Genomic DNA, 22,319 nt, shown 5'->3' on the forward strand with positions numbered 1-22,319 from the left:
GAGCATGCTCCAGGTTCGCTCATCTCTAATAATTATGGGTGACTGCTTGATCTATATAGATATCCCCTCTAGGGTATGTTCACACACTGAATAAATGTGGCAGAATCCCGTCTACCTCAGTGTGACACTGCTTCTCTGTGGGAGGGTTTTCACGCCTCCGTCCTCCTCCGCTCAAAGAATTGACATGTCAATTCTTTGAGCACAAAGCAGAGACGACTCGAGGCACGTGAGCCCTCCCATAGAAAAGCAGTGAGGTAGATGGGACTCCGCTACAGTTACTCAGTTTGAACATACCCTAGAGGGGATAATAATGAGCAGGTCATTTTTCCCTTTGGAATATGTGTTTTTTTTTTTTTATATTCAAGTACAGATGCATGTGAAGGTCTACACACCGCACATGTTCCGGTGGTGATTCCAAGACAAAAATCTGCAAGCGCTGCAGATGGATTCACAGTGGCTTTCAACTACTATGTAGATAGATTTTATCCATCTTTAGTCTTACTGTACCAATCGCCATGTACAACCCACAGGTAAATGTATATGTAAAACAATTGGAAGCAACACCAACTTCATTCATGTACCTTAAAGTGTCACTGTCGTTTTTACTTTTTTTTTTTGCAGAAATCAATAGTACAGGCGATTTTAAGAAACTTTGTAATTGGGTTTATTAGCCGAAAAATGCATTTTTAGCATGAAAAAGCAGTTTGAAGCTCTCCCCCCTGTCTTCATGGTTCTCTTATGAAGAAGGGAGGGGTGGAGGGAGATGAGGCACCAAAACAGGACAACAAAGAGAGGGCTCGACTGATGTAAAAGATTTGAGATTTCCTAATAATGAGTAGTGAACGAGAGGGGTGGTGGGGGGCCCTGGGGAAAGCCTTTTTGAATCCAGATAATGCCATATTTGCCTAATAAACCCAATTTCAAAGTTTCTTAAAATCGCCTGGACTATTGATTTCTAAAAGAAAAAAAAAAATACGACAGTGACACTTTAAAGGGGGTCTTTCCCCTTCCCCTAATTTATTGGGTCTTTCCTTTATTTAATCATTTTAAAAATAAAAAGTACAGTTTATCCCCACAGCAACAATAAGCTTTGAGCATAGCTACTAGGAGGACTAGGAGGAGCTTGCGTGTTTTTCCTTGTGTTTGCACCCCCTGATTCCCCTGTAGACTTCTAATTTCTTTGATGCCTATGACACATTTGCTAATGCATTCAGTAGTAGAATTTTCTTCTATTATGTCGGCTGGTACCATAGATGAAGTGGTTTTCGTACACTTACCTGTAAGAGCCGTCTTATTGAGAGTTACTGTTTATAGGGTGGATAGCCGTGCTTTATACGTGCAATAAACAGCTTGTGAGCACAAAGCGTTCTGTGCAGTGACCCATGTCTGGTTACCTGTATTTGTGAAGCTTGAGAAGCGGAGTAAATTATCTTCCAGCCTCAGATATTTGACATCCTGGCGCCCAGGCCGACTATTGTCAGTATTGTCTGCATATTCCCGAGCGGCCTGCAGTACTGCACTGTGCGTGTTATGTCTGAGCTATAATCCACAGACACTTGTGATTATTAACCTTTAGAATAGTTCTCTCTCTATCTCTCTTAGACTTGCTACATCAAATTCTTCAAAAACATTTTTAGCAATAGAAGATTTTCCTCTTTTTCAGCTCCGAAAAATGAAACCAGACGACCGTTGGGCAACAGACATCAGTGGATCTAGACGAATCTTACTTAAAGGGAATCTATCACTAGGTTTATGCTGCCTTAAATTAGGGCAACCTAAACTAGTGACAGAAATGCTGAACAGATCGGTGTATTACTTACATCATTCTGTTCAGCCGTCCTCCTAATATGCAGGAGAATAGGATTCTTGCCACACCCCTCTCCCCACCCCCCAGCTGCTGATTGACAGTTAACTGCCTATACACAGCATGGATAGTTAACTGCCAATCAGCAGCTGGTGGGTGGAGTTTTCTGCTTCTCATGAATATCCAGGACTACTGAGCTCATGCACATAATGTCCATTGTCCATTGTGATCATGAAACTGAGGGGGATCAATCATGTGCATGGGGTGTGATTATGGAGCTCCTAATCACAACCCCCAAAGCCTAGCATTCACACCCATTATACAATTTTGTCACGGGACTAAAGCCCCTATTACTTGCTGCTTGTTCCCCGCTCACTGCCGGCGCTATTACACGTGCTGACATTGAGCGGGCATGTGCAGAGGACTGCGGGAAGCTGCGGGAGGGGCAGATCTTTAGATCGTTCTGGGAGCCCATAGGAGATAGCGGTGGTCTGCTGATGCTGCTCTTATCACACGGAGCGACAGCAGCAGATTGTTGCTATCATGTTGAAAGACAACGATCAGCTGACATTGTGCATGTGAGCTGATTGTTGCCTTTTATTACACACAAGCGAATATTGGCCGTAATGGCCGATAATCGGCCAAATACGGCTGATAATCGCTTTGTGTAATAGGACCTTAAGAGTAATGTACCTATTTGAGAATGCTGCATGAAGACTTCTATGCCATGCAGTGATTCAGAAGGAGAAAAGGCTTGTACCACTTTGTCACCTATTGGAGGTAGCTTTCTTCATGTCAACATGGCAGTCTCCTCAAGGAAGCACACTACCCCTTCAGCTAAGGTGTCACTGTCGTTTGTTTGTTTGTTTTTTTTTTTTGCAGAAATCAATAGTCCAGGCGATTTTAAGAAACTTTGTAATTGGGTTAATTAGGCAAATATGCCATTATCTGCATTCAAAAAGACTTTCCCCAGGTCCCCCCCTCCTCTCTCTCCCATCCACTGCTCATTATCAGGAAATCTCCATTCTTTTACATTAGTCGAGCCCTGTGTAACCTATGGAGAGGGGAGGGGGGAGTTAGTCGCCAGCAGAGAACAAAGGATTACACAGTGGGAACTGTGTGAAAGCCGATATTCAGAGGTCAGAGAGGTCAGTGCTGACTTCAGAGGAGATAGCCCGGTGATGTAGCTGTAAATTAACTATTTGGTTTCCTGTTTTGGTGCCTCATCTCCCTTCCCCCCTCCCCTCTCTATAGAGAACCATGAAGACGGGGGGAGAGCTGCAAACTGCTTTTTCATGATAAAAATGCATTTTTCGGCTAATAAACCCAATTACAACGTTTCTTAAAATTGCCTGTACTATTGATTTCTGCAAAAAAATTTCAAACAACAGTGACACTTATCTAATCTTAGAGGCCTCTTTGCTAGATCGGGTCGATTATCGCTCTGTATGCTAAAGAGAACGATTGGACGATGAAACGATCATCAGCTGATCGTTTCTTGTGGTTTAGACCTTAAATCATGGGCTGATGATTATGGTCTAAAATAATAAATACACCCCCCTTACCACGTTCCCGGGAGTCCTCTGAGGCCTTCTGCACTGTGTTAAGCTCTGCTTCTGCTCCAGTCTTTGCAGTGGCAGGTCGTGGGCGCTCAGCCAATCTCCGGCTAAAACAGGCTGCTCAGCCAATCACTGGCTGTGGCCTGTGTCGGTCAGTGATTGAGTGGCCGTCGGCCTGTTACTGCAAAAACCGAAGCAGAGTGGCAGACACCGTAGAAGGCCTCTGAGGATGCCCGGGAATGTGAGGTAATATTTATTTTACACTAAATGCAAGTGCTGCACGGACATCATAAACAATGTCCATGCAGCCCTTGTTGCTCGATAACTGGCCTGTGTAATAGCTCAGTAAACTAGCGCCGATCTAGCAGATCAGCGCTCCTTTACTGTTTATTATCAGGCCGTGTAATAGGACCCAAAGTCATGTTTAAAGGAGAAGTATGGCGAAAATTTTTATGAAAGTATTGAATTGCCCCCCAAAAGTTATACAGATGACCAATATACACCTACTACGGGAAATGCTTATAAAGTGCTTTTTCCTGCACTTACTACTGCATCAAGGCTTCACTTCCTGGATAACATGGTGATGTCACTTCCTGGATAACATGGTGATGTCACAACCCGACTCCCAGAGCTGTGCGGGCTGTGGCTGCTGGAGAGGATGATGGCAGAGGGACACTGAGGCCCAAACATCCCCCTGTACCCTCCTTGCCCCCTCTATTAGACCGTATTCTTACTTTTATGATGTCCCGAGCTGTATGTAAATGCCGGCCAAGTAGTCACGGTGGGCGGTCCTGAGCGCATCTAGTCACTGTCCTGGGCGGTGGAGTAGCTGTAATCACACCCAGAGGGGCGTGATTGAAAGACCTGCGTTCTGCCGATGTCACCCGGGGCCTGCGTTACACGGCAGCGGCGTGCCGATGTCTTCAGGATGCCGCGCATGCGCAGTGCGTCAGAATCTTCTCCCGCCGTACATCGCATGTGCATGCTAAAGACCGCGCCGCCGACGTGTAACGCAGGCCCCGGGTGGCAGAATGCAGGTCTTTCAATCTCGCCCCTCTGGGCGTGATTACAGCTATTCCACCACCCAGGACCGTGACTAGATGCGCCCAGGACCGCCCACCGTGACTACTTGCCCAGCATTTACATACAGCGTGGGACATCATAAAAGTAAGAATATGGTCTAATACAGGGGGGCAAGGAGGGTACAGGGGGATGTTTGGGAAGCATGCTGGGTGATGTGCCAGCACGTTTCCTTATCATTAGGGTGATTTTTTTGCCTGATTGGTTCCCTTTAATGGTGGTGGCTGGAATACTCCTTTAGTATTTGAATGTTGATTATTACACCATACCAGACTCTTCCTCTCCTATCGAAATACCTGTTCAGACTTTCTGATATTTATAATGGTAACTTGTAATTTTAGGCAAAAACACTTTAAACCCATTGCCTTGTGATTGATCAGAGTATATTGAACTGACCGGAGAAGGAGAACTATTTGTATAGTGCGGCATATAGTCTATTACCAATTTTTCTTGTCCGTCTTTAGATTTTACCAGCTCCGAACGTCTATGAAAATTCCACCACGAATTCCACACAGAATAGAAGCCAGTCTCCTGCGTGTCACAGGTATGTACATGTCCTATATCCTAGTGACTCCTAGTGACTTTATTTTTTTTTGCTCATCGCATCCGCAAAAATACGGATCACATAGAGTTCTCATGGTGTGTCTAAGTGGTGACTTAGGCATGTGTTCTACCACTCCATTCCTTGTCTTTGGAGCTGCCAAAGGTATTCGAACAATGTATTCGGCCATGTCCGGCAGTTCCTTACACCATAAATAGAACAGTCACATGCATGGGAGAGTTGCTAAACCAATCACTGAACCCCTATGATATCACATTTATGCCCTATCTTGTGTTAAACTCTGTATAAGGGTGTGTTCACACCTACAGGATCTGCAGCAGATTTGATGCTGTGTTCAGTTATTTAAATGAAATCTGCTGCAGATCCTGTAGGTGTAAACGCACCATTAAAGGGGTTATCCAGCGCTACAACAATATGGCCACTTTCTTCGAGAAAAACAAAAACAAAAAGTGTAACAGCAACCTAGAGGTGCAAGATCTTACTGTATATACTCCTCCCAGTGTACACACAGTAAACACCTGCTCTGTAGGTATTTAAAAATGAGGATCTTAGCAAACTATTTGATCAAACAGAGTGTACCATGTCGCCACGTTAAGGCGTCCTCAGTGACATGATCCCTACTCTAGCATTTTCACACTAGCAATGGCCTCTCCTGGGCTGAATAAGCCTACAACTGGGCAGATAGGAGCCAAATGATCTCTTTTTATAGCAACCTTGGGACATGGATGGAGTGCAAGCCAACAGGAGGTAGCCACACCCCACATTCAACAGAAAAAATTGGCAGCACATCTATGACTCTGTTCACACTGCAGGTTGCACGCTGCTTGTAAATGTGGGGGGTGTGGCTACCTCCTTTTGGCTTGCATTCCATCCACGTCCCAAGGGTGCTATAAAAAGAGATCATTTGGATCGTTGGCGAAAAATTTTATTGAAGTATTGTATTGCCCCCCAAACGGTATACAAATCACCAATATACACTTATTATGGGAAATGCTTATAAAGTGCTTTTTTTCCCTGCACTTACTACTGCATCAAGACTTCACTTCCTGGATAACATGGTGATGTCACTTCCTGGATAAAATGGTGATGTCACTTCCTGGATAAAATGGTGATGTCACTTTCTGGATAAAATGGTTATGTCACGACCTGACTCCCAGAGCTGTGCGGGCTGTGGTTGCTGGAGAGGATGATGGCAGGGGGATGCTCAGTGTCCCCCCAGTGTCCTGTGTCCCTCAGTGTCCCCCTGCCATCATCCTCTCCAGCAGCCACAGCCCACACAGCTCTGGGAGTCGGGAAGTGACATCACCATGTTATCCAGGAAGTGACATCACCATGTTATCCAGGAAGTGACATCACCATGTTATCCAGGAAGTGAAGCCTTGATGCAGTAGTAAGTGCAGGGAAAAATGCACTTTATGTGCATTTCCCGTAATAAGTGTATATTGGTGATTTGTATAACTTTTGGGGGACAATACAATAATTTTAATAATAATTTTTTATTTATATAGCACCGTCAGATTCCGCAGCACTTTACAATTCTGGGGGTACATACATAGACATAAAACAGACATTACAGATATATACATATAATTATCAGCCATACATGAGGAGTGAGGGCCCTGTTCGCATGCATCAGCTTACAGACTATTAGGAGGGGGTTTGAGACAAAATGGCAGAGGGGCATTAATAAAACACAAGCAGCGTGCAACCTGCAGTGTGAACAGAGGCATAGAGGTGCTGCCAATATTTTTTCCTTTTTTTTTCCGCTTTCTTCCAGAGACAGCACCACTCTTGTCTCCAGGTAAGGTATGGTTTGCAATTAAGCTCCATTCACTTTAATGGAACTGAGTTACAAACCCCATCTAAACTGGAGACAAAAGTGATGCTGTCTCTAGTAGAAAGTGGCCATGTTTATGTAGGGCTGGATAACCCCTTTAAGGCCAAATGAGAAAGTAGAAAAAAATTAAAGTGAAGGTAACTCATAGGACTACAGTAATAATAGTTAGTGGGCCTAATTTATTGTAGCATTTTTGACCTTTTAGAGAGTCCTTGTTTCGCACACTGAATAACATAAGCCTGGAGCAGAGTATAGAAACACAAAAACATAGAAGACTGTCAGCAGAAAAGGACCACCTGGTCCATCTAGTCAGCCCCTTTTAGTATTTCCTAGTCTGGTCTATGTGGAATGGCAACCAGTCTGTAGACAGGGCACAAGAATACTGACTGGACTAACCTATGTTTCAAGCAGTCATGTATTAAAGTACACATGAGGTGTTGATCCTTCCACTTACTTTGAGGATCCCTACCAGTCTAATAATGATCTGGTGTAGCAGATTTTCCAGTCGCCAGCCTTTGCTAATACAGCAGCTTTTATGTTGGCTTCTATTCCTCTTAAAAGGGGTACTCCGTCGAAAATCTTTTTTTTTTTTTTTTTTTTTTAAATCAACTGGTTTCAGAAAGTAATATAGATTTGTAATTTACTTCTATTTAAAAATCTCACATCTTCCCATACTTATCAGCTGCTGTATGTCCTGCAGGAAGTGGTGTATTCTTTCCAGTCTGACACAGTGCTCTCTGCTGCCACCACTGTCCATGTCAGGAACTGTCCAGAGCAGCAGCAATTCCCCTTAGAAAGCCTTTCCTATTCCGGACGGTTTTGGTCTCGGACAGAGATGGCAGCAGAGAGCACTGTGTCAGACTGAAAAGAAAACACCACTTCCTGCAGGACATACAGAAGCTGATAAGTACTGGAAGACTTGAGATTTTTAATAGAAGTAAGTTACAAATCTATGAAACTTTTTGAAACTAGCTCATATGGAAGAAAAAAAATATTTTTGCTGAAGTAGCCGTTTTGGTCATCCTCAATGTCGCTTCTCTATTACATAAAATATGAGCTGAAAGGGGAGAGTGTCCACATAGTCTTATTTAGCTGCTGCTTCTACCCTGAGATTCCTTTTGCTTTCCTTACTGTGATGGCATTTACGCCATCTTTGATCTCTACTTGCGCTGCCATAGCCAAGAAACAGCTGTTACCATGTTGAAACACTGGTGTTTGACCTGCTGAACTGTTACGATTGTCATGGACTTCTTGCAATAAACGCCATGATTTTTGTACAATTCAGTGACGAGTGCTGTAAGTTCTTATGGTGCCTTAAATGAGGGCAACATAAACTAGTGACAGAAATGGTAAAAAGGTCGGTGTATTACATGTGTTCAGCTGTTCTCCTAATATGCAGGAGAATAGGATTCTTGACACACCCCTCCCCCCGCCCTCCAGCTGCTAAAGGACAGTTGACTGCCTATACACAGCATGGATAGATAACTGCCAATCAGCAGCTGGTGGGCGGAGTTTTTTTGCTTCTCATGAATATCCAGGACTACTGAGCTCACGCACTTAATGGAGAGGACTACTTATTGTCCATGTTATTCAGGAGGATATCTCTGGATCAGCTGCACAGAACAATGTAATTGATACATCATTCTGTTCAGCTTCTCTGTCACTAGTTCATGCTACCCTTGGAGGACTGCGTAAACCTACTGACAGAATCTCTTTAAGTATTCCTTCATAAGGGCAGTGGGCTTTCTCCCCATGTTCGGGGCTATACCCAGTAGAATATTTTTTTTTATTGTTTCATGCTCCACGCCTCAGGAGCTTGCGGAGTTGCGTCTGAACCACATAAGTAATTAATCCTGTGTTCCTAGCATAGAAGTCATTTCATAATACTCAATAACCAGCCCAGGCTTCAATTCTTGATATGTACAAGAGATAACATGTAGCTTTGGATTACCCAGAAGCACTAGACCTACACATCATGTGAGAGCGGGTATGGCTCCATCTGATTATTATTGATGCTGAATGATTCTGGCACGGTTCAGTGCGTTGTCAGATCCCAAGGCGTTTATATTACAAATAATAAGAACAACGCTCAAATAAATGAATTACAGAAATGGAGATAGAAAACGCCTTGTAGCTGTACTCATTGCACTGCTGCCTCCCAGCCTGCCAAGCATAAAGCATAATATGCAGGAGCGCCCTGTAATAGCAATACATAAGGATCTGCAACTTGGCAGCAAATTTGCAATGTTGTAAGTACAGCCTAGCAAACCACTGAGGCCTGTATTATAGAGGGTACTGCATCACACGCTAGACAACCACAGGGTAACACAATAGGAGCTTGCCATACTTTTAGTTGTTTTCGCTAATTGGTGCAATAAAGTAATCCGAGGTTGCCGTGTAGCCATATATTAGATTTGAACGATTTAACGATAATCTGAACGATAATCGTCTGGTGGAATAGGGTCCTTACTCTACACCTACTCCACAACCCTGCTGGACAGTTCCTGACATGGACAGAGGTGGCAGCAGAGAGCACTGTGTCAGACTGGGAAGAAAACACCACATCAAATCTGCTGCAGATTCTGTACGTGTGAACGCACCCTATATGTGAAATCAGCACTACACTGTATGAATTACCTTTTTGTGTATTACATTTTTTTCTTTTTAAAGAGGTTGAGAACATCTATACTATTTATAGCAAAATTACAAATAAAAACTATTGGACTGATAACTAACTTTCCTATATCTCCTTTGCCATAATTCTATTGACTTCATACAGTAAAGCTGCTGTAAACTGATATAAAATAATCCTCTTATCAGGTTGAAATCTGTCATACAAGACATTAAAGGTGTAATCCGGCCATTTTTAAATTCTGGCAGCCCGCAAGTTCGGGGGAATTTGATCAGGAGTACGAACTTACCTCCCCCAGTGCCCGCGGTGAGTGGCGGGACCGGCCTCAGGCTCTGGGATCTCTGGCACTGACACCTTACGACCTTGCTGATGGACTGGCTGCTCAGCCAGTCAGTGGCTGAGGTGGGATGCTGCTCCGGTCACTGATTGGCTGAGCGGCCAGTCCATTAGCTGGGACAGGCCTTCCCTCCCCGAGTTGTGACGTCATCCCTACTCGGAGGAAAATGCCTTCCAGTGGGGGTCCTGAGGTCGGTCCCACTGCTAACTGCTGGTACAGGGAGAGGTAACTTAGTACTCCTGATTAAATTCCCGCCTGCCCACGCCGGCTGCTGGATTTTAAAAATGGCCGGACTTCTCCTTTAATTACATTTTTATATATTTATTTTTTATTTAAAATTTTAATTCATCGGCATTAGGCCGGTCCAGTCGTCATTTTACTTGTGAGCTGAACGTGTTTTATTTGTAAATAATTTGTGGCACTGTTCCCTTTAAGGTGACGACTTGGCCTTTCCAGCGTCTGTGCAGGACACTGTCATCTGCAGTAAAATTTTCCAAATTTTGTACAAAAATGAGGAGGTAGCAGTGAATGATGTGATGAACTTCAAAGTGAAGATGCTTCTGGATGAAAGGAAGGTAAGAGTCACGTCGACAACATCTTGGATAGCTGTACCGATCTTTAGTAATCTTCTTCTAACAAAATGTACCCGTCCACAGATTGAGGAGACGTTGAATGAGCTGGTGTTTCAACTTTCCGTTGACCTGTATTTTACAGACACAGATTATTCGTAAGTACCTGAATAATATGTTAACAGGAATGGAGAGTTGTAAAGGTGCATCATGTTTTACTCTGCAAAATGTATTTTTTTTTTTTTTTACTGTTCCAAGCCAGTTCCCAACAGACTTTGCATAGAATAAGCAAATATTAGAAACTTTGTAACATATCTTACCAGGCAGTAATGCTTTCTTTTGTGTTAGTATCTTACTTCTCCAACCCCTCCCTGGACTGTCTTAGGGGCCTATTCCACGGAGCGATAATCGGCCGAATTGACCCGATTCGGTCCATTATCGCTCCATGGAATAGAGATAACGATGAGCCGATGATCGTGTCATCGGCTGATCGTTTATTTAGGTGCAAACCTAAAATCATTGGGCACTGACCGCTCATCGCTACGTGGAATAGCGGTACGCGGTCGATGCCCGATGACTTAAAAACACCTGACAGACCGCTCAGCCAATCACTGCCCGGGACTGCCGCCGCCAGTGATTGGCTGAGCGGTCTGTGAGCGCAGACAGGCCGCTCCGAAACTACTGCTGCAGGCGGGACCCGGGGAGAAGGAGTGCAGGAGAAGCCCTGCAACCTGGATAGAAAAAGCATGATTTTTAAACAAGGGCTGCAAGGACATTGGGCTTCAAGGCCCAGTAAACGAGCGCCGATCTAGCAGATCGGCGCTCGTTTACATTGTTGATCGGGCCCCCATAGGCCCATGGAATACGACCCTTACACTCAGAAAAATAAGCTCCATCCCATTCTGTAGTTAGCTCAGGGATCAAGTTCTAATTAAGGCATCTGTATGGGAGAGCGAGAACCTCAGTGCACAGGCAGAGGGAAAGACGGCTAAGAGACAACGCTGTAAGTAAGGGCCCTATTACATAGAGCGATAGTCGGCCGAATCAGGCTGATTCGGACAATTATCGCTCTGTGTAATAAAGCTAACGATCGTCCGATGATAGTGTCGTCGGCCAATCGCGTCTTTAGGTTCGTACCTAAAATCAACAGCCGCCGATGATTGTAATAGTGATGTGCAGCCGATGGCTAACGTTCGAATTAACTGTTAAACATTACGTTTCCACGCTCCCGGTCTTCTCCTGTTCTTTGCTTCCTCCCCAGCTCTGCCGCTGTAACTTCAGAGCGGCCGGTCTGAGTTGACAAGCCGCTCAGCCAATCACTGGCTGCCGTGGTCCAGGCCAGTCATTGGCTGAGCAGTTTATGAGCTGAGACAGGCTGAGGGCTTGGAGAGGTAATGTATTTAGTTTAGGGAAAGGGCTGCACAGACATCGCTAACTATGTCCTTGTAGGTAGAAAAAAACCAAAGGATTCAGCTCACCCTCTCGGCTTGATGCTTGTGCCAAAACTTCCTCCAGGTGTGGAGCGCGATGAGTAGTATAGCGGGTCGTCACCCGTTTCAAATTCCAAAAAAAATAGATATCCTCAGCTCCATAAAAAGTGATACTTTATTTCAAATGCATCTTAAAAATGGTAAACGCAGCTGTGTTTTTAACGTTTACCATTTTTAAGATGCATTTGAAATAAAGTATCACTTTTTATGGAGCTGAGGATATCTATTTTTTTTGGAATATGTCCTTGTAGCCCTTGCTAAATGATAATTGAGCCGTGTAATAGGCTCAGTAAATAAGTGCTGATCAAACAGATCAGGGCTCGTTTACATGATTGATTGGGCCGTCATTTGCCTCTGTAATAGGACCCTAAGAGCTATTACCCCAGGGCTTTATGTGAAGTTTAGACTACTTACTACATAGCTTCCTTGCTGCTGCTTCTTAAAGGGAACCAATCACACAAAAATTGGCTATAAAGCTAAGGAAACGTGCTGGTAGATCAGCCAGCACGCTTCCTAACCATCCCCCTGTCCCTTCCGTCCCATGAACATAGAGCCCGCAAAGTTAGTTTATCAGTCTCCCGGGCTCTATGCAAATTACCATCTAAGTAGTCACGGTGGGCGGATGGCTTCTTCAAGTAGTCACGGTGGGCGGGTGTCTTCTTCAAGTAGTGTTTGTCCTGGGCCGGCTCCGGCGCTGTTATCACGCCCCTCTGGGCATGTGTAGAAAGCGCGGCATGGTGACGTTATTAGGGGGGCCGGCATTGCACGTCGGCCTGGCCGACGTCTTTACTAAGCTGCGGAGCTGGATAAGACACTGCGGTACTGCGCCTGCGCGGCGTAGTACAGCAGCGGCTTCACCCACAGTACTGCGCATGCGCAGCTTAGTAAAGACGTCGGCCAGGCCGGCGTGCAATGCTTTTTTTTAATGTTCTTCTACAATTTGCATGTTTTCCAATACATTGCAAGCTGCTTAGTGTCATTCAATTTTGATCTGTCACATTGTTGTAGTGTAGAGCTAGGGTACTATTACACGGGTGGATGGGGGCCCGATAACAACTGTAAACGAGTTTACTGGACCTATTACACGGCCCAATAATCATTTAACAAGGGCTGCAAGAGATTGTTACCGATGTCCTTGCAGCCCTTGTTAAACGATTGTCGGGCCGTGTCCTTGCAGGCCTCAGGTCCCGGCCTGTGATTGGCTGAGCGGCCTGTCAGCTGAGACAGGCCGCTCTAAATCTGGAGCGTGCGGCACCCGGGGAGAAGCAGAGTGCAGGAGCAGCCCTGGAGCATGGATAGGTAAAGTATTCTGTTTGCATATCGTCAAACGCCGGCCGAGCACTGATATTACACATAGCGATGCGCAGTCGGCGCCCGACAATTATAGGTCCAAACCTGTATCAACCGGCTGATCGTTGCTGTAGGTTTGAACCTATAATTGTCGGGCGCTGACCGCACATCGCTAAGTGTAATATCTGTGCGCAACTGATGATATACATAACCTATCCAGGCTGCAGGGCTCCTCTTGCGGTCTTTTTCTCACCGGGTCCCGCACGCTCCAGCTTCAGAGCGGCCTGTCTCAGCTGACAGGCCGCTCAGCCAATCACAGGCCGGGACCGCCACAGCCTGTGATTGGCTGAGCAGCCTGTCAGCTAAGACAGGCCGCTCTGAAGCTGGAGCGTGCGGGACCCGGGGAGAAGAAGACCGCAAGAGGAGCCCTGCAGCATGGATAGGTAATGTATAAAGTTAAGCAAGGGCTGCAAGGACATCGGTAACGATGTCCCTGCAGCCCTTGTTAAACGATAATCAGGCCGTGTAATAGGCCCAATAAACGAGCGCCGATCTAGCGCTCGTTTTCAGTTGTTATCGGGCCCCTATCAGACTGTGTAATAACACCCTTACTCCTCCTAAACTGTGATTTGATCGAGCAGAATTGTACAGCAGTACTATAAGGCAAAGGGGAAAGGATTGCAGCAGCCTTGGGCTCTGATGAGGTGAAACTACATTTAGCTCGTGTATCTCTATGGGGCACATGGTAAATACACTGCAGTATATGGCTTAACACCTTTTTGCTGATTTACTTATATGTATACACAGTGTATAGCACTTTTTCTGTGAACCCACTATTACATTTACCGTTTAATCCCACAATTAGGCGTCCACATTTACTGTATTTTCTTTTCTGTAGTGTTACCCATTTTTTTGTATATTTCATAACTTACTTGCTAGCTATAGTATTACTTTCCCAGGGACAGTGTTTTTGCAGTGGGTAGTACCCAGTCATGTAAATGTTTACGTCTAAAAAATTGCTCCGTTCTGCCTTTTTAAGGTAAGCCGCTTATCTTGTTGTCTGTTGATGCTGTGTCTATTATTTTGATACAAATGGGCTTTAATGTAGGCGAAGAAATTGCACAGCGTTGCGCAATGTATGGTAGCTAGACACAGCAGTGGATGGAAAATGTGAAGTGTGTTCCATAAAACCACCTGATAATTCTCTCTCTTCCTTTTCCAGACCAAATGACCCGAACGCCTTGCAACTAATTAGTAGTCGAAATTTAAAGTTGCACTTTAACCTCCATAGAGGCCTTCATCACCACATCAATGTAATGTTCGATTACTTCCACCTCTCTGTCATATCGATCGTGGTACATGGGTCCTTGGTCGCCCTGCATCAGCCGCTCATCAGGTGAATATGTTGACCTATTTAAACGTTACCTTTAAGGCTAAGGGCCCTATTCCACGGAGCAATAATCGGCCGAATCGTCCCGATTCGGCAAATTATTGCTCCGTGGAATAGAGACAACGATTAGCCGAAGATCGTTGTCATCGGCTAATCGTTGATGTAGGTTGGGACCTATATTTTTTGGGCGCCGACCGTGCACCGCTACGTGGAATAGCGGTGCGCGGCTGGCGACTGACGATATACATTACCTATGCAGGGTGCAGGGCTCCTCCTCTTCTGCTTCTCACCGGGTCCCGCGCGCTCCAGCATCAGGACGGCCTGTGTCAGCTGACAGGCCTCTCAGCCAATCACTGGCCGCGGCGGTCCCGGCCAGTGATTGGCTGAGTGGCTTGTCAGCTGACACAGGCCACCCTAACGCTGGTGCGCGCGGGACCCGGGGGGAGAAGCAGAAGAAGAGGAGCCCTGCACCATGAATAGCTAATGTATACTAGTTAAGCTAGGGCTGCAAGGACATCGGTAACTATGTCCCTGCAGCCCTTGTTTAACGATAATTGGGCCGTGGAATAGGCCCAGTAAACGAGTGCCGATCTAGCAGATCGGTGCACGTTTATCAGGCCCCATCGACCCGTGGACTACCACTCTAAGAAGCCGCCATGTTTATGGTTTGATTACAAGGAATATTATTAGACCTTTGCTGCTAAAAAAATTACTATACAAATTCTCACCATGATATGTGACTTACCCACACTATACAAGAAATACCCACACTTTATACAAGAAATACCCACACTTTATACAAGAAATACCCACACTTTATACAAGAAATACCCACACTATACAGGAAATACCCACACTATACAGGAAATACCCACACTATACAGGAAATACCCACACTATACAGGAAATACCCACGCTATACAAGAAATACCCACACTTTATACAAGAAATACCCACGCTATACAAGAAATACCCTCACTATACAAGAAATACCCTCGCTATACAAGAAATACCCACACTTTATACAAGAAATACCCACGCTATACAAGAAATACCCTCACTATACAAGAAATACCCTCACTATACAAGAAATACCCACACTTTATACAAGAAATACCCACACTATACAAGAAATACCCACGCTATACAAGAAATACCCACACTATACAGGAAATACCCACACTATACAGGAAATACCCTCACTATACAAGAAATACCCACACTATACAAGAAATACCCACGCTATACAGGAAATACCCACACTATACAAGAAATACCCACACTATACAAGAAATACCCACACTATACAAGAAATACCCACGCTATACAAGAAATACCCACACTATACAAGAAATACCCACGCTATACAAGAAATACCCACACTATACAGGAAATACCCTCACTATACAAGAAATACCCACACTTTATACAAGAAATACCCTCACTATACAAGATGTATCATTTTTTGCATCTGTGCTTGCTTACAGACTTGTGCATTTAAAGAACACGTAATACGATTGGTGCGAATTTGCTTTCTTGAAGTCTAAATGTAAAGAGCTCTGTGAAGTTTGTTCACTCATGAAGGGGACAATAATTCTTGCTTCGTAGCTTGTCATACCGTTTTAACGTTGTCTACTATTGTACATGCAGTAACTAAACAGCCTTGTAACAGATGTTACCAAGATAGGCAAAATCTTTAGTGGGTGTTGCTCCCTTATGTGCAAGCCCTGGTCCCCGCTTCCCTGCACTGATCCAGCACACCTGCACGCCGCCCAGGACTATGGATACAAAACACTTCCACCCTCACATGTATTGTATATTCTTATTTGAATATACAATACACAAGGGAAGCTGCTGGTCAGCATCACTGTGTGCACGGAAGCCTCTGCACAGATAGTGATGATCGGTATCCCAGCTCGCTCTGCTAGTAGCAGATGCAAACACACTGGGGAACTTTGTCAAGACTGGCGTACTCGTACCCTTAAATAAACTTTTTACACAGGGGGCCAGTTCACTGTTCACTGCTATATCTTGCTGTGTTAAAAAAATCTCTGTATATGTGCGTATATATGCAACTATTGCTATTGAAAGTAGTGAGTAGTAAGTGGTAAATCACAGCTCTTTATTCACATTATATATATATATATATATATATATATATATATATATATATATATATATATATATATATATAATTTTTTATTTATTTTTTTATTTAATTTTTTTACACTAACCCATCAAGAGCTCCTTACTGTCTTATTCTTTTTTTTTTTATATAAATTAAAGTAAAAACAAACTACGAAACACCAAACAGGATAATAATTCAAGAATAATAAGTAGACATATGCTTGATTCTGGGGTACAGAACCACTGTGGATTTTTATTCCCTTTATTTTGCTTTGATGTTCCTTGATGCTTTTTGTAATGTAATAAATGTAATTTATTATATATATATTTTTTTTGGGTTACTCTAGTTTTCACCGTGCAATGAAGAACACGTGGCTGAACAGAAATGCCCCAGCGCAGAACAAGGAGTCAGCAATCCCAACACTGGAAAGTGTAGTGTTTGGCAGCAACTACACAAAGCAGCTGTCTGCGGATGTAAGAGATCTTATTGCTTTATTTCCCGTAGATTTTACAGCACACTGACTGCAGTGACTGTACACTTGCAGCTAGCTTTCTTCCAGAAATTGAAGCTTACTAGTTTTGTAAATCACTTTATGACGGGACAAAAGTCTTTTGATAACTTCGTACTGGGGGAAAGTTCGAGCATGTATACGGGAGGAAACTGGCCACTTACTTTCTGTATTACCTCCCCCGTCCCAAGTGTTGCTGTATGCTAGGGTTCAAGATGTTCTATCAGTGGAGCCTTAAAAGTGAGAAGTCCCACCAAAGTTAATAATCATAGGCAGGGGGGTGTCGGAACATAGTTCCGCTCTCACCTGGTGTCAGACGCCGGATGTCATTCCCCACCAGCAGATACACATCACGTAACAGGCTCCTCCTCCTGGCTGAGGGATTGTCCGCTGGGCCAGTCATTGACTGCAGCTGTGCCCCGCCCCAGTCACTGATTGGCTGAGCAGGCAGTCCACCAGCGGGAGGTGTTGCAGGACACCGGCAGCTGGCAGGAATCGGAAAGTCAGTGCTGCCTGAGATTTTTAACTTTGGTGTAACTTCTCCTTTAAAAAACTAGAGGCTTTTGATGCTATTTGGTCCCCATCATATTGGGGACCAAATCTCTAAATCCAATATGCAATTAAGCTCCATTCACTCCAATAGAACTGAGTTGCCAAACCTGCACCCAAACTGGAGACAAGAGTGGTGCGGTCTCTGGAAGAAAGTGGGCATGTTTTTCTAATGCAGAGTAACCCCTTTAAGTCTTATATGATTTAGGGTTTAGTTTTGTATTTAAAGTTACAGAGTAATAGGAAATCTGTAACAATAAGGAGAAAGCCACTGGTCCATCTAGTTGACCCAGTCTATTGTCTCTGTATTCTCCTTTATAATTCTTGTAGTATTGATCTATCTATGTATCTTTCAGGGTAACAGCTTTGTGGTCCAAGAATGTTTCCTCCAACATGCCTACAACTTTCACTATACACTCTGTGCCTGTTTGCTGTCATCATTTAAGGGATTATACAGCTATTTCATGGCTGTAACCAAGGAGCTGCCCTCTTCCCTGAAGCTTGAGCTGGGTAAGTATGCTGCTGCTTCTAGCATATATATGTAGAGCTTTTGCTGTCTTCTTTATTTACCTGCTCTGCTTCGATTTCTTCAATCAATGTCTCTTTCCACCAAATTATCAGCAAACTTTCTTTCCTTGTAGTTTCACTCACTCGGGCAGTATTGTTACCGTTAGATCTATTTAGCTTATACGTGGACTGCATCTAGTCTGTTACCTTTAGGTTGTCATTTGTTAAAAATTATTTTCTGAATATATAGTGCGAGACTAGGAAGTCTGTGAACCTTGTGGGAATTTCTGAATGTCTGTATAAATGTATAGTATAGGAAAATGTCAAACCTAAACATGTGTCTGCTAGGTGTAGGGTTCCAATGAACAAAACCGTGATTTCTCTGACACCCCTTGTAGCTATAGAAGCAGGAAGATGAGAAGAATAGCTGCCTCTACATGTCTATAAATGGAGGCTGAGCGAGTTGTGTTCATAAAATAAACCGTAAGGCTATGTTCACATCAGGTTTTTAGCCCCACTTTGGGAATCAATGGGGAAAAAAGGATGCTGACATGCGGCCGAGGGCCCCTTTGGCTTGAATGGGCAGGACTGAGTAATTTTGGGACCACGTTCTGTTTATTTGCCAGACGTATACTTTTTTTTGTGCAGAACACTAAAGTAGGACACGCTTTTGAGTCCTGCGCTAAAGATGTATTCGTCGAGCAGATGGACAGAATGTAGTCACAAAATGACTCCGCCCTGCCTATTCAAGCCAAAGGAGCCATCGGCCGTACGTCGGCATCCTTTTTTCATTGATTCCTGATGTGTAGCCCGATGTGGGGCTGAAAGCGTGATGTGAACATAGGAACTGTCTGAATACAGAGAGCTCTGCCATGGAATCCCACCTGCCCTTTGTGTCAGTAGGAGGGCTCGCACGCCTTCGCTTTAGCCGCTCTCTGCTTAAAGAATGGACATGTCAATTCGAGCCACAGAAGTGAAGGTGCGCAAGCCCTCCCATTGACACAAAAGGCAGGAGGGATTCTGTGTCTGAGAGCTCTGCCGCGGAATTCCCGTGATTTTACTCTGTGTGAACGGGCCCTAAGGCTCTATTCACTTCATATTTCAGGGCTCTGTCACCATGTTGGGATATTTTCAAAAAGCTATTCCAACTTTATACTGCGGTACATTGGTTACATTTGATCTGGTTCCTAAATGTATATTAAATGTTTCCTGAATGTTTCTCGATAGTAAAAGCATATGCTTGAGAAAACATACAAAAGAAACATATTCACTAGTAGACTACATTTGGTTTATTAAAATTTACAGTGTCTGGCCGGTACATCCTGTGTATACAGTATGTGGGAATACATTATTGACAGTAACCTAACACATACTGGTGGAGGAACCCCGAAATGTGATGTGACTGAGGTCTAAATAACCACAGCCGTCTTTAAAGGGGTTATCCAGCGCTACAAAAACATGGCCAATTTTCCCCCTCTCGTCTCCAGTTCAGGTGTGGTTTGCAATTAAGCTCCATTTACTTCAATGGAACTGAGTTACAAACCCCACCCAAACTGGAGGCAAGAGAGGGGAAAAAGTGGCCATGTTTTTGCAGCGCTGGATAACCCCTTTAAACAGAGTGGCATAGCACAGGTGATATAGTTCTGACTTAATTCTAATAGCACTGTGGCTATCAGCTCTTTTTTCTGTGACAGTTCATGCTGTATCATGCTCGATCAGGGAGTGAGTATTTGTATGTTTGGGTTTGTTCACTAGTTTTAATGGTTTATGCAAATATTCAGAAAATTCTGTAGGGTTCACAAACTTTCTAGCATGTATGTACTTCAAGTGAATCTGTCACCCCTCGACTGCCTACCAAGCTGGTGGCACCACTAGATAGATATCAATAAAAGCTTCCAGAACATACCCTTGTTGGCTTTGTCTGTATTTTTATTCTTATTAAAAAGTCACCTTTTATTTTGGCTGTGAATAGTGTCAAGGAGGAGGAGCCTATGGTTCACTGGGTCCTAGCACTGCCATACCTCACAGTGCTGTATGCATAATCGGCAACATAAACTGTTTATACAGCACAGTGAGGTGTAGGGGTGCTAGGGTCCAGGAAAACAATAAGCTCCGCCTCTTTGACGCTATATACATAAAAAAAACTTTTTTTTTTCTTTTGTTTTTTTTAATAAGTGATGTTCTAAATGTTTTATTGATCTATATCCAGCAGTGCCACTCGCGCGGTAGGCACCGGGGGTAACATACTTGCTTTCAGTAGCTTTTATTGTATTGTGTGACTTTGATAGTAGACGTTTGCTTATCTCATAATGTTGCTTGGATATTTTTTAGGATAGAGCTGAGAATAACCTCTGGTTTGGGAACATTGGTGCCTTCATTTATACTAATTACTAACAGTACTGTGAATGCTACCCTGGTGGTTGGATGCCCAATAGTGAGAACACTACAGATCTCTTACTGTCACGGCCAGGCAACGTGCATGTTCTCAGCCAGTGTAGCACAGGGTGGACTTTTCACAGTTCTGTCCTCTCTTCCTCTAGTGTTTAGTTTGAGTTTTTCTTCTTTTTTTTCCCCCTTCTGTTTTCCCTCGCTTTATTTATGATGTACATTTGTCTTTCCATGTCGTGTAACCTTCTCACAATACAACATGAAAAGATGTAGCCGAGAGGTGTAGCTGTGCATTGGTTGTACATGGTCACGCATTAACCGTCTAAAACCATGTAGGTCGGAGTTTTACTAAATATCCCTTCAATGGGATTTTTCCTTCAATGTACATCATAGAAAAGCTATCTAAATCTACTAGCGTGCTTTTACTCGGTAACTTTCCTTCACTCGCTGTCCGACTTCTCACTAACACAAAGTGAAGTGCAGATGTGACAGGAATGTAATTAGTACATATGTGTGCCATCCTTACAATCAGCCAAGCCCCGCATGCAGGTCCTATATGAACGTCTTCTCAGAAGAAAATATCCGTGGCCCACAAGAGACGACGCTCCGGGTATGTTGAAAAGGACAGTGATGTATGATGGATCTGTAACACATTGTAACTGCATACGTGTTTTCTTGTTTCTGGCTTTACAGTAGCCCTTGGTGTACCATTTGTTTTTTGGGGGGTATTTTGCAGGATACTGGCAAAAAAACGATATTCTGATGTATTCCACAGTGCAGCCATCGACTAGTATGACTATTAACTACATGCAGGAATGTTTTCTGAACTATTTCTTTTATGGGGTTTAAAAGTATAGCCTACCACGCCCTGGGAAATACCCCGAAAATGTGATGTGAATGGGGCCTAATCGCTGCAACATTATACTGTTTCTATAGGAAGAGAGAAAGCAAATAGGGTTCCCACTTTGTTGACAGCCATGGTTGTGGATGTACTGAAATGTATGACTTAATGGAAGAGAAATATATATATATATATATATATATATATATATATATATATATATATATATATAATATTTATTAAACATGGTGTAAAGTGAAACTGGCTCAGTTGCCCCTAGCAACCAATCAGATTCCACCTTTCATTCCTCACAGACTCTTTAGAAAATGAAAGGTGGAATCTGATTGGTTGCTAGGGGCAACTGAGCCAGTTTTACTTTACACCATGTTTGATAAATCTCCTCCATAGTGTGTATATGAAATATATTCAATTTATATGATTTATTATGTTATCCTCTGTATAGTGTTAAGCTTCTTTAACTACTTCCTGTCAGAAGGACCATCTTTCCCATTCCTTCTACTGTGTTCAAGGGCTCCTACGGCTGTCCAACATTGTGCCCAGTAGTCTCTGGTTGGACGGCAGTCTAATAAATCCATATTTACTTACTCCTGGTAACTAGACATGAGGACGGAGCCGCAGCGACATGTAGTCATGGTGCCTCCGCCCTCTTCTCAGCCACTCACACTTGATCGGTAGCCTGTGCACTGGCCTTTGCATTAGGTTCTCAGCACTCAGACGGCCTATCAAGCGTGAGTGTCAGGGAGGGTGGAGGCAGCATGACTACATGTTGCTGCGGCTCCGTCCTCATGTCTAGTTACTGGGAGCTGGGGCCAATCGCTTAAAGGGGA

General features: G+C 43.8%; 1 protein-coding gene across 5 annotated transcripts in view; it reads left to right on the forward strand.

The window, feature by feature from the left end:
* The window catches only part of FAM135A (family with sequence similarity 135 member A), a 124,847-nt gene that overhangs the window by 79,950 nt on the left and 22,578 nt on the right, over window positions 1-22,319 (forward strand). For 4 of the 5 annotated variants that reach the window (XM_069974592.1, XM_069974589.1, XM_069974591.1 and 1 more), the window contains exons 4-10: window positions 4,908-4,987; window positions 10,247-10,386; window positions 10,468-10,538; window positions 14,383-14,556; window positions 17,025-17,151; window positions 18,092-18,245; window positions 21,163-21,240. In XM_069974592.1, coding sequence (XP_069830693.1) covers window positions 4,908-4,987; window positions 10,247-10,386; window positions 10,468-10,538; window positions 14,383-14,556; window positions 17,025-17,151; window positions 18,092-18,245; window positions 21,163-21,240 — 824 coding nt within the window. The remainder of the gene's footprint in view (window positions 1-4,907; window positions 4,988-10,246; window positions 10,387-10,467; window positions 10,539-14,382; window positions 14,557-17,024; window positions 17,152-18,091; window positions 18,246-21,162; window positions 21,241-22,319) is intronic. The other variant, XM_069974593.1, reaches the window with a different exon arrangement.

The sequence above is a fragment of the Dendropsophus ebraccatus genome, chromosome 6 (assembly GCF_027789765.1).
Source record: "Dendropsophus ebraccatus isolate aDenEbr1 chromosome 6, aDenEbr1.pat, whole genome shotgun sequence".
NCBI lineage: Eukaryota > Metazoa > Chordata > Amphibia > Anura > Hylidae > Dendropsophus > Dendropsophus ebraccatus.